The 12253-nt window shown below is 33.2% G+C and overlaps 1 protein-coding gene and 2 long non-coding RNA genes across 5 annotated transcripts in view; 2 read left to right on the top strand and 1 right to left on the bottom strand.

Annotated features, from left to right (window-relative positions):
- The window catches only part of LOC309640502, an 875392-nt gene that overhangs the window by 347646 nt on the left and 515493 nt on the right, over window positions 1-12253 (top strand). The gene's annotated exons all lie outside the window — the stretch shown is intronic.
- SLC2A13 (solute carrier family 2 member 13) overlaps window positions 1-12253 on the bottom strand; it is a 447444-nt gene that overhangs the window by 4886 nt on the left and 430305 nt on the right. Inside the window, exon 10 of one of the 3 annotated variants that reach the window (XM_082419252.1) lies at window positions 1175-3490. The exons of 1 other annotated variant lie outside the window; for it this stretch is intronic. In XM_082419252.1, coding sequence (XP_082275378.1) covers window positions 3411-3490 — 80 coding nt within the window. In that variant the 3' untranslated portion in view covers window positions 1175-3410. Of the gene's footprint in view, window positions 1-1174; window positions 3491-4296; window positions 12129-12253 lie in introns of those variants that run through there. One more of the 3 variants, XM_082419251.1, reaches the window with a different exon arrangement.
- Window positions 1-12253, top strand: part of LOC309640499 — a 133279-nt gene that overhangs the window by 15219 nt on the left and 105807 nt on the right. The gene's annotated exons all lie outside the window — the stretch shown is intronic.

Raw genomic sequence — 12253 nt, 5'->3', positions numbered from 1 at the left:
ACCACCTCTGAAAAGGCTTCAGTGTCTTCTGGTCACTTGCCCAGTAGTTCCTCCTGGTATGAAAAAGGTCTCTTAAAGTGTATAAGAAGGTATTGTGTCTACCTCAGCTGAAGCAATCCTAACTGTATATTATAGAGCCGAGGAAGCTTGTTTCTGGTCTGGCATGTAAGGAGCTTGGGAGTTATACCACCACCCTAATAACAAGTAAAAAGCTGAACAAACTGAAAATCAACAACTCTTCCATATGAGAAGTGAGGTCACAGGGCAAATTGCTGCCCCCTAAACTAAAGACAGGAGGACACAGAGAATCACAACTTAAGCAAAAAGTCAAGAGCAGAAACCTCTATGGGAAGCAGTGCCAAGGTGAGAAAACTAAATTGTAATTGATAGAAGCTCAGTGTGGAAAAGTGTGAGAGTTAAAAATTCCAGGATGTCACAGTCATACTGAGGCTTCCATACACTTTTTTGAGCTTTACTTCTAAGAGCTCTACGAGGTTCTGACAGTGGAGATTGGGGAAAATCTCTCAGGCTTCTGGCAGGAGGAAGAAAAAGGAAGCATTTTGAAATAGGCCAGAGCATTCTGTTCTTAACAAGGTCAAGAGAAACTGAGTTACTACAGCCTAACCTGCTGGAGCTTTATCAGAATCTAATTGACCTGGAGGAAGGGAAATACCCATCTCTAGTTCCCTATAGTCATCTTGTTCCACTTAAGGGAAAAAAAAAAAAAACGTGAGAACTTGTGAAGTTCATAGCCCAGGGGCACAGGCTCACTAAAATACTGAGACTTAATCACAGAACTATAGAACACTTCTCCTCCACCCACACCCTATGTCTGTATCACTAAAGGCCTATTTATTGGAGTTCCTTTTATCCAGTATGTCAAGTCCAGCTTTCAACAAAAAATTACGAGGCATACTAAGAGGTAAAAAACACAGCTTGAAGAGTCAGAACAGCATCAGAATCAGATTCAGATATGCCAATGATGTTGAAATTATCAAACTGAGAATTTGTTGTAACTATGATTAATTTGCTAAAGACTCTAATGGAAAAAGTAGACAATATGCAAGAGCAGAGGGGTAATGTAAGCAGAGAGATGAGAGTTCTAAGAAAGAATCTATTCTTTCAATAAAAGAAATGCTAAAGCTCAAAAACATTTTGACAAAAAAAAAAAAACATTTTGACAGAAATGAAGACTGACTTTGATGGGTTCATTAATAGATTGGAAACGGCTCAGAAAAGAATCCCTGAACTTGAGAATATGTCAACAGAAACTTTCAAAACTAAAATCAAAGAGAAAAAAAGACTTAAAAAATTGAACAGAATATCCAAGAATTGTGGGACAATTCCAAAAGGTGTAACATACATGTAATGGAAATATCAGAAGGAGAAGAAAGAAATAGAAGAAATATTTGAAGCAATAATGACTGAGAATTTCCTCAAATTTATGTCAGATAACAGATCAATGATCTAGGAAGCTCAGATAAATGCCAAAAAACCTACACTTAGGCATGTCATATTCAAACTGCAGAAAATCAAAAATAAAGAAAAAAATCTTGAAGGAAGCCAGAGGAAAAAAACACCTTACTTATGGAGGAGAAATATTAGAATTACATCTGATTTCTCAGAAACCAGGTAAGTAGGAAGAGAGTGGAGTGAAATATTTAAAGTGTTGAGAGAAAAAAACAACAACAGAAACACACCAACCTTGAATTCTGGATCCTGTAAAATTATCCTTCAAAAGTGAAGAAGAAATAGATCTTCTCAGATGAAAATTGAGGGAATTTGTTGCCATAAGACCTGACTTGCAAGAAATGTTAAAAGAAGTTCTTCAGAGAGAAAGAAAATGATGTAGGTCAGAAACTTGGCAACAACAAAAAGAATGAGTGAAGGTAAATTTAAAACTTTTATTTTTCTTATTCATAATTGATTGAACAAATAGTTTATTCAAAATAATAACAACACGGCATTCAATGTATAACTTACGTACAAGTGAAATGAATGAGAGCAGAAATAAAAGGAACAGAAATGAGAAATTAGGAATATTTTGTTATTATATGGTACTTATTCTACCTGTGAAGGAGTATAGTGTTATTTGAAATGGACTTATATTAGTTGCACACACATATTGCAAACTCTAGGGCAACCACTTTAAAAAAGTGAGGAAAAAAGTATAATTGATACACTAAGAACAAAGAGGAATGGGATCATATAATATGTTCAATTAAAACCCCAAAGGGCAGAAAAAGTAGAAAAAATAGGAACACAGAACAAAGGCAACAAATAGAAAAGAGTAACAAATATGATAGATATTACATCACTTTAAATGTCAGTGGTCTAAATACACCAATTAAAAAGTGGATTGTCACAGTGGATAAAAAAACAAGACCCAACAATATGTTGCCTTCAAGAAACCCACTTTAAATATAAAGACACATATAGATTAAAAGTAAAGGGATGGAGAAAGAAATACCAAGCTAACACTAATTAAAAGAAGCTGGAGTAGCTATATTCATTTCAGACAGAGAACAGTTTAGAGCAAGGAAACTTATTAGGATTCTGAAGGTTAATTCATAAATGTAAATTTGGGCATGTTTTCAGAAATTACTGATCATTTTTGACTTTAACTAAATCCTAATCCTTTCACATTTGACTCTAAATTATACTGTCAGTTTTATCCAGTAGTTATGTTTTAGTTCCTAAATCCATAACCAGAGACCCTGCAGGAAGAAAATAGTACAAAAAATTTCAGATAGAGGCAGGTATCAATTTTTCCATGATAAAGCTCATTGTAAAAAACAACAACAACAACAATAAAGGGAAGTGGTTAAAAGTGACAGAAACTGACCTGGGTCTAAGTTCAGACTCTACAAGTTATGCTACTGAATATGTCACATTACTTCCTGTGACTCAATTATTTCCTCATTCATAAAGTTGTGGTAATAACAGTCTTTTTTGTACAGGGTTTTTGTGAGGATAGAATAAAATGATGTATGCAAAGTATCTGTCATATGAGTTGTTGTCTATAAAGAAAACATAGAAATAGATTAATTTATTATAAAACACACAAATTCCACCCCAACCTTGCTATCCTAATATTTAATAATTTTGTTATTATCAATAGATTTCCCCTTCTTTTAACAGGAATCATAACAAACAAAATTTATCATCCAAATGTATTTATGTGAATACACATGCATTCATATACCACACGGAATTTGCTGTTTGATTATAACAGCTTTCCTATACAGAGGTTCATTTTCAAACCATGCTTGTTGATATTGTCCGGGTGCCATGGTGTCATTTTCATCATTATTTTAGCCCAGAAAAATCTTCCACTCTTTCTTTGTGGACCAAAGGAGCACCTGTGATGCATGCATCCATTTATTCTTCAAATATTTATTGAGCACATATTATATGCTAGGTGTTGTATGAGGTGCTGGAGAGTCAGTGGTAAATAATACAAGTTCCCTGCTCTCATGCTGTGTATAGTCTATTGGGAGAAACAGACAAGAAATAAGAAAAATAATTTTCAAATAGTGATAAACACTCGGAAGAAAATAAAACAAGGTTACCTGATAATGTCATGGGGAGGAAGGGAGTAATTAAGTTGTATAATCAAGGTAGGCCTCAGAGATGATTTTGAGCTGACATTTGAATAACAAAAAAGAATTAGATGCACAAATAGGGTGATGAGCATACCAGGCAAAGGTAAAACCATGTGCAACACCCCTGAAGTGTCAGTGACCTAGCTTTATGAATTCCTAAGTAACTTGAAGATAAATCCGCTCAATTAGTTCAATATTCAGTAGATGAGCTTACCATTTGAAAGAACATGCTGACTCCTTTTTAAAGTGATGATTTCAAAATTCTAATGCAATGGTTCTCACACAATCATGTGCTTAAGAATCACCTGGAGAGTTTGTTAAATTACAGTTTCCTGATCTAAAAGAGTTGAACTTATAAAAACAGAGAGTAGAATAGTGGTTACCAGAGACCCGGGGTTAGAGGAATTGGGGAGATGATTAAGGTTACAAACTTGGAATTAGTGGACAAATAAGGCCTGGTGAGCTTTATAGACAATATTGTATTATAAACTTCAAAGCTGCTAAGAGACTAGATTTTTTTTTTTTTTTTTTAAGAGACTAGATCTTAATTGTTCTCACCACAAAAAAAGAAACGTTATGTGATATGATAGAAGTATTACCTAACTCTATGGTGGTACTTCTATTGTAATATATAAATGTATCAAATCAATACATTGTATACCTTAAACTTACACAGTGTTACATATGTCAATTATATTTAAAAAAACGTTTCCTGGGCTGCAATTCCAGAGATTCTGATTCAGTAGGTCGGGTAAAGTCCACAGATTTGCATTTGTAATAAACTCACAGGTGATGCTAACGCTACTAGTCTGGGGACAACACTTTGAGAACCACTGCTCTATCAGATCTGTCTTGTGAGTTTAATATCTATTTGACAAAAGTAAAGCATGCCAATATTTTCTTTCATGTAAAAAATTTACTTACCATGCATGGTGATCATCTGAAATTAAGTTTTGTAAGTGTAGTGGAAAAGTGCATGAAATACTGGAGGTAAAAAATACCTCCAATGTTTCATGTTGAATTCATAGCATCTATAATAATATGAGTTTAATTTCAATATAGCCTGTTGGTAAAAGGGTTAATGTCAGTTGTCATTCAGAGAGGATTTCAAAATTATTTTTTAAATGCTGAAAAGAATTTAAATGATAATTAACTGAGGGGTTTTTTAAAATTATTTTTTCATGGCTGGGAGATCACATAAATAGAAATTATATATTACATCCTGTTAATCTGGAGAAAATGAGAAGGTTGTGTTCTTATCAGCTGTGCCATTCAGGAGGATGCTAATGGAAAAGAGGTGGAGAAAGGAAGAGGGCTATCAGGTTAGTCAGCGAGATCCGCTCAAACAATTCTGGTCAGCAGAGAGCTTGGCTGTTGCGCTCACACAGCCTTCATGACGTGTCAAAGAAGCCCATGTGCTCCTGTCCCTATGCACATCATGACCTTAGCATCAGGGATAGCATATGGGCGATGACACTAAGAACAGCCAACAGTTATCCAGCACTTACTATGTGCCATTCCTCTAAGTGCTTTACATGACTAACCAATGTGACCCCTCCCTGCCACAACACATATATGAGGTAGATAGTAACATCTCCATTTTATAGATAAGAAGGTGAGGCAAAGAGTAACTCAGTGATTTAGGGTACCAGGCAGTAAGTGGAAACGCTGGGATCCAAACCTAGATAATTTGTATCAGTCTGACCTCTTAAACAATGTGTTATACAGATCTTCCTCATTCTGATGGGGTTACATCCTGACAAACCAATCCTAAATTGAAAATACACTTAATACTAACCTACTGAAATCATTGCTTAGCCCAGCCTACCTCAAATGTGCTCAGAATACTTACATTAGCCTGCAGTTGGGCAAAATCATTTAACACAAAGCCTGTATTACAATAAAATGTTGAATATCTCATGTAATTTATTTAATACTGTTTTGAAAGTGAAAACAGAATGGTTGTGTGGGTATGGGATGGTTATAAGCGTATCAGTTGTTCACCCTGGTGACAGCGTGCCTGACTGGGAGCTGTGGCTGCTGCCCTGCCCAGCATCACAAGAGAGACTATCATACCACATGTGGCTAGCCCAGGAAAAGATCAAAATTAAAAATTCAAAGTACAGCTTCTACTAAATATGAATCACTTTCACATTATCTTATAGTTGAAAAATTAAGTTGTACCACTTTAAGTTGGAAACCATTTGTATACTGCTTCATATTTGGAAAAGAATCCCCAAATTAAAGGTTTTCAAGATTTGTGTCTATAGTCTAGGTTAAAATGAGGTATCTGATTCTTTTTCTTCACACCCTTTAAGTTATAATACAGCAATAACATGATGTCTATTTTTTAATCTTTCTGCCTGGATCTGACAAGAAGACATTCCAAATGAGGATCAAGAGAGAAAGAGTGTGGTGTAGTCACTGCAGAGAAAAATTTTGTACACACTTCCTAGTGTGTGATCTTGGGCAAATCACCAAAATGTTCTGAACTTAAGTTTTAGTATCCACAAAAGTATGACAACATTTACCCCACAAGATTAGACAATTAAATGAAGACTTTTCTGACCACCGATACAGATATGAACTGCACTATTCAGGTGTTCAGATGAGTGGACACTTTATGCATAACTTATGGGATTTTCAAGGGTCATTTTGACTGTAGGATTTTTGCCTTACCTGCTGACATCAGAATCCTTGCTTAAGATGCAACTCCATTGTAAGCCTTTGAGTGACAGTGGATCTAGTGTCTTCAGAGGATCTCCTCAGACTAGTTCTATAGTTGGGCTCAGGATGGCACACCCTAACTATGGAGATAAGTCTGATGGCTGCCCAGATCAAACAATAAAATAATGCTTACTAATAAAATCTACAGTTGGGGCAGAATGGCAATGGAGAGCAGCAGAATTCCAAAAGAACTGCCAACTGGTCATCCAGCAGGTATTTTGTTTTCATTTACAAAGCAACAACTGTAAACAATTTTTGTCAATCTGACACAATGGTTCATGTCAACATCTGGTTCTGACAACAATAAGAAATAATATTTCAAGGATTTCTGAGTACTTCATTTCAAAGTTTTATATTTAGAATAACTCCTTGCAATAATTTTTAGGTATTATAAAATATTTTCAAAGGTAGTTAAGTTTAACCATGGTCAAAAAGAGGTAAAATATCATTAAAATGAGTAGCATTGCATAAATATCTAGAGGTAGGTAATCTTTGTAAGTGCTTTTACTTTGTAACCTAGATCCTAAAATCCAAGGAAAAGAATTGGATAAAATACAAAACTGCAAGGGAGATAAATGAGTAGTGAATTGTCTTAACTTTTATTTGACTATTTTCATTTACAGTTCTGGCACTGACACTTTTTTTAAAAAAAGATTTAAATTTTATGTAAAGATTGAACTTCAATAAAATAACTTAAAAAACATTTACATATACATCACTAAATCTCCATAAAATATACAATACTTTTGATACAACTATAGGCTACAATGACTTTGAAGGAAATGATACGTATTCATAATTTTTAAGAGCTATTCCATGTGTCACATGTAGGAATAAATATTTATATTGGATTTGCTAAGACATGTGGAGTATTAAACACTATATAACATGCACTCTCAGAAATTAAAATATACTTTTGAAAACATATTTTAAAAGCATAAAACTGTGTTTTCATTTAATCTAGATGTACATTAGAGCTTTTAAATAGAAATTTGAACATTTATTACAAATAAAAGATACTATAACATCAAGTGAGATATAGTCCAAAAGCTGCTAGGAACCAGTTTGGACATGTAGAATATAAATTTCAACTTTGGCTAGAGATAAGTATCATTTTTTTTAAACCTCAAATGAGAAGGAATAATGTTAAATTTGCTAAAATTTTAAAACTTGACAAAATATTGGTGGTTTTTAATTTTTAGTACTTGTAAGCTATATTTCTTTTTCCCATTTATATAGATATGATAAAATCAAATGCATGGACTTAACTGTCTAAAATCAAAACCTGAATATTACTGCTAAATGAAGGTATATATTTAACATTCCATAGACCAAATCACTCAAGTGCAACAGACTGTGTTTTATACATACAAAGTAAAGATTTATAAGAATTATATTGTTTTACACTCACAAGAAAATTATGAGATAAAATTCTTTCATGTACTTCTGAACATCATTAACACTTACAAAATAACTCTCTGATGATTATTGGCACATGAAAATCTCCTTCTCTAAGAGATGATGTTTAAGAGAGTTGGTAGCAGTAAGCTGTTTGGCATTTTAAAATGATTGCTATTTCTAGAAAATAGCAGCAATATTGCTCACCCAGAAGAACTGAAAATTGATACATTGCTACAACCTGAATCACTTCATCAAATTAGCTTAACATTACTGTACATGAGGCTAAGAAAATGAATAGAAAGTGACAGAAAACAGGATGTTAAAACTAATGCAGAGAACAGTTCTGAGTCTTTTAATAGGCAGAAGCTACACATGAGCTGTAAATTTTACCCACAATTCAATACATTTTGGTATAACGCACATATTATGAATTCTCTGCTTCTGGCATGGTATGTCATTCTTTTATTCGTAGTTAGTGAAAATGTCTGAATTTGGCAACTTAAGACATGATACAACAACTGTATAAATGTCAGTTGTTAGGTACTTAGTATAATTTGAGATATTATAACTAAGAGAATAGTAAAAAAATCTGATTATAACAAAAATCTTATTTTATTGTTCTTAATTACTGTGCTGATGAAATAAAGTCAAAACAATTTTCCCACTCCCCTTACTGTATTACAGTATTTGTAAAATATATTAGTGTCATTAAACTAATGAGACTAGTGAGACTTTCTTAGATAACATGTGAAGAGTATTTTCTAGAATATCCTCCCCCCAAGATCTATGGATTATTATAGTACATTTCAGTTTTACTTTCTGATATAAAAGGAAAAGGATAAGTTGTCAACTTATATTTTTCCTGTTAATTCTTCCTCTATATAACTGATTTTGAAATTATAGTAAACAATTTCTAAATTCTCTGCTTTAAAAGATTTCCCATTTTAGAGTGAATAACTTAAGAAATAATATTTAGACTCTTTTATATTAAAATGGTTCAGTGGGAAAATAAAAATATGGAAAGCACTTGATAGCATTACACTCATAGCATTTTCCATATGGGAACTAACTACTGCATATGACTGGGAACAAAATTTCAAATGGAAATATTACCTTTTAAATCTAGTTTTAATTTAGATCTTTTACATATACATTAAAAATCATGTTTTGGGCCATTATTGACTAAGGTGCAACAATCAAAATTATAAGAAATTTTATATTTAAGAAAAATATTAATACCAAATCTTTAAAATCTGACATCACATTCAGCCCTATGTGTTCAGATGCAGATGAAATGTTACATTCTCTTAAATCTAGTGCAGATCTCACCAGCCATCCAGCTAAGCCTCAGTAAGGGTTATGACTGTCTTCCCTATATTTTCCTAAATCACAATATACCTCTATTAAATTTGCAGCATGTTTAGAAGGAAACATATAATTTCAGCTAAAAGCATGATTCTTAATGTGTTTTAATATGGTAGGTCAAATCATACCATATATAAATTGTTCTACAAAATATATATTTGATGATATTTCAAATGGAATGTATTCAAGTTGATAGTGGTAGCCAAAGATGCTTGATAACTTAAAAGGTGCATAATACTAAAAAACCTGCAAAATTCAAACATTTAATTTTTAATATACTATAAATGTTCACTGAATCTAAAAATAATACCCTAATTGTATAAGGTTCCTTTTCAAGTAGTTGTTATTAAAAAATTATAAATAATTCTTATACTGTGCCTCTCTGTCTTATACTTCAAAGATATGGAATATTATCTTTATCACTATATAAATAACAAGTAGTCCTTTATAGAAGGAATTGAGGAGAATAGAGGAAGAGAACTGTGGCTATTTTTCCCTGTTATTATGTGCATTTATGGATATAAAGTTGAAAACACCACTTGCTTATGTCAAGGAGAACAGGCTATGTTCTGCTTTAGGAAATAATGAGCCCAGGTGCTCCTTTAATAAAGTTACTGTGCATTCAGCTCAGCTGAGTATAAGCATATAGTTAAGGCTATGTATACAATAAAGAGAAGAATTGAGGCAATTATTTGGATAAATCAGGAAAACAAACTTCTAAAGAGATCACTTTATGGGTCTAAATATTTTTTCTCCACATTATATTCTGATATATATTACCACACAATAGTTCATTTTCCACTTCACTTTACCTGTGTGAAATATTATACAGATAAGAAATTTCTTATGGGAAAAGAAATATTGATAGAATAATAACTTTCTCTATCAAAGCACATCTGTTTTCTGGGGAAAATCAAAATCAATATCCCCTTAGAAATCAATTGCCAAAGTGCCTAATTCAAGGAAAGAAGCTCTCTAATTTTTTTTAATTACATGAAATTATCAAAGGGAGATAACTCTTTTTTGGCTGAAGGATTTTTAGGTTTAGAGAATGAACCTCCTTGGCTACATTCTCAGCTGTGATCATTGTGATAAGAACAAGCAAGAGAGACCAAACCATCTCGGAGACTGGCAGAAACATACTGAATTTAGAGACAGCCACTTTTTCACTCCAAAGAGTACCTTATTAGATATTTAGGGCTATTTTAAAATGCATCAAATGTACGCACTCTTAACTGACCACAGAAGAGTCATTCATATTTCCACTGGAACTAGCAAGTAATTTTGTGAGTGATTTTGTACATACTATATAGTTCTTAACATATGAGTGAAAATTGGAGTTCATTGATGAATGAGCATAAAAACCAATGAACACTTTGAAAAGATATTGTAGAAATGTAGTAAGTCAACATTTCTTGAAGACGTATTATATGAGAACCATTAACCTGTTCCAGTAGAAAATCCCAATTTTTAGACAAGGAGGAAAAAAATCCAAGCCAAGCATGAGACAAAGGAAACACCCACAGGCAAATCTATGTATCTTTTTACATAGAATGCCAGGTAAAATGAGAAAGGGTGTGCAAAATAAAAACCAGTTTATGCTCTTAGAATTAAAAGAAAAAAAAGATGAGTATCGTAAGTAACAAAATGTGACAATTCCCTTAGGAAGAGTTAATAAAAAGTTAAGAAAAATAGAAGTCCCACTACTTAATTAAACAAACATCAGTAACAGCAGGATTATTTCTGCCACCGATTTTCTTCCTTCCTTTCTTGTTTCAGAAATTATTTGATTAAAAGAAGGGGAAAAATAGTCTGCTAGAAGTTATTTATATCACACAAATGAAGGCACAAATAGTAGGACTCCAGAGTGGATGAGTGAAGGCATGGTGAATATCAGGTGATTTTGGCATGAACAAAAACTGACCCTGAAACACAGTTGAAGATCTAGTGCTATTTTGTGTTTACAGTTGCACACTTAAGTGACTAACTCAGGGTTAAAAATCTTTAAGGTCCATAAAAATCTTTTCTTTCTTACTTTCTAGCAATAAAATATACTTATCAAAACTTGCTAGCTAATCTGTGCAAATGTATACTTCTCACTGATGCAAAAAATATGTAGGAAAATAAACCCTAAAAGACCTGCTTTTCATAATGTTCAAATGATCCTATACAGAGGCAGCTTCTGAAGAACTTTCCAGATTTGAATTGGAGAGAGAAACCAAAATGTGGGATCCAAAGGATAAAAGGACAGCTGTGCCCCTGTAGGACGCACTTTTGAATTTGTTGATGAACGCTTAAATGGAGTTTACTTTCTAATAGCTGATCACAGGTAAGCTCCATGTCCTTAGGAGAATTTAGGGCCAACAGGCCATGCTTTGACAGAAAATACCCTTGGACCATACTTCAGAATCCTTTGCTGTAAGTATATCACATATATATGATTTGGCTAGATTAGCACTGACTCAATTGCCACTAATAATTATATATAGTCTTAGGAAAAAAGGATTATCAAGGAAGTCACTGGGTACAATATTCATTTTAAACTATCTCAGGAAGGAATTATACACATTTGCTCAATAACTATTAGTTTAAAATCTCTGTAGATTTTTTTTTTACATCTCTGCTTGTGAAAAAAAATGTCATTGTGATTGTATCTTCCTTGGAATCAAATATTCTAGAATATGAAGTCATTCAAAACTAGACTGTGGAAAGAACCAGATTAAAAGCAGGGCAGTGAGGTCACCAATTGCTGTTCTTCTCTCCCAAGTTTGTTTAAATGACTAAATATATCAGCAGCTGACAATTATTCCACATCAGAAGCGTCATTGTCAGAAAGATGATAGTTACTTCCTTTCACCCGAATATATTCAATATATCTCCCTTCATCAGAATCTGAAGTACCACATGTACATAGCCTGTTATCAAAGAGTGATTCAATTTCCTCTAATTTTTTCCCTTTGGTCTCAGGAAGACAGCCGTAGATGAAAAGGAGACCCACAGCAGCGAATCCAGCATAGAGGAAGAAGGCTCCTGCAATGGGAAATAATATATATGTATAGGTTTACATTGGAAAGGGTACTTGATCTTAACTTTTCTTTCTGGTCAATCATGCATGACTGTGGTCTGAGATGGAACCAAAAAATTGCTTCCAACCT

The sequence above is a fragment of the Balaenoptera physalus genome (assembly GCF_965194825.1).
Source record: "Balaenoptera physalus genome assembly, chromosome: 13".
Classification (NCBI taxonomy): Eukaryota; Metazoa; Chordata; class Mammalia; order Artiodactyla; family Balaenopteridae; genus Balaenoptera; species Balaenoptera physalus.
This window is presented reverse-complemented; position numbering and strand designations above follow the sequence as displayed.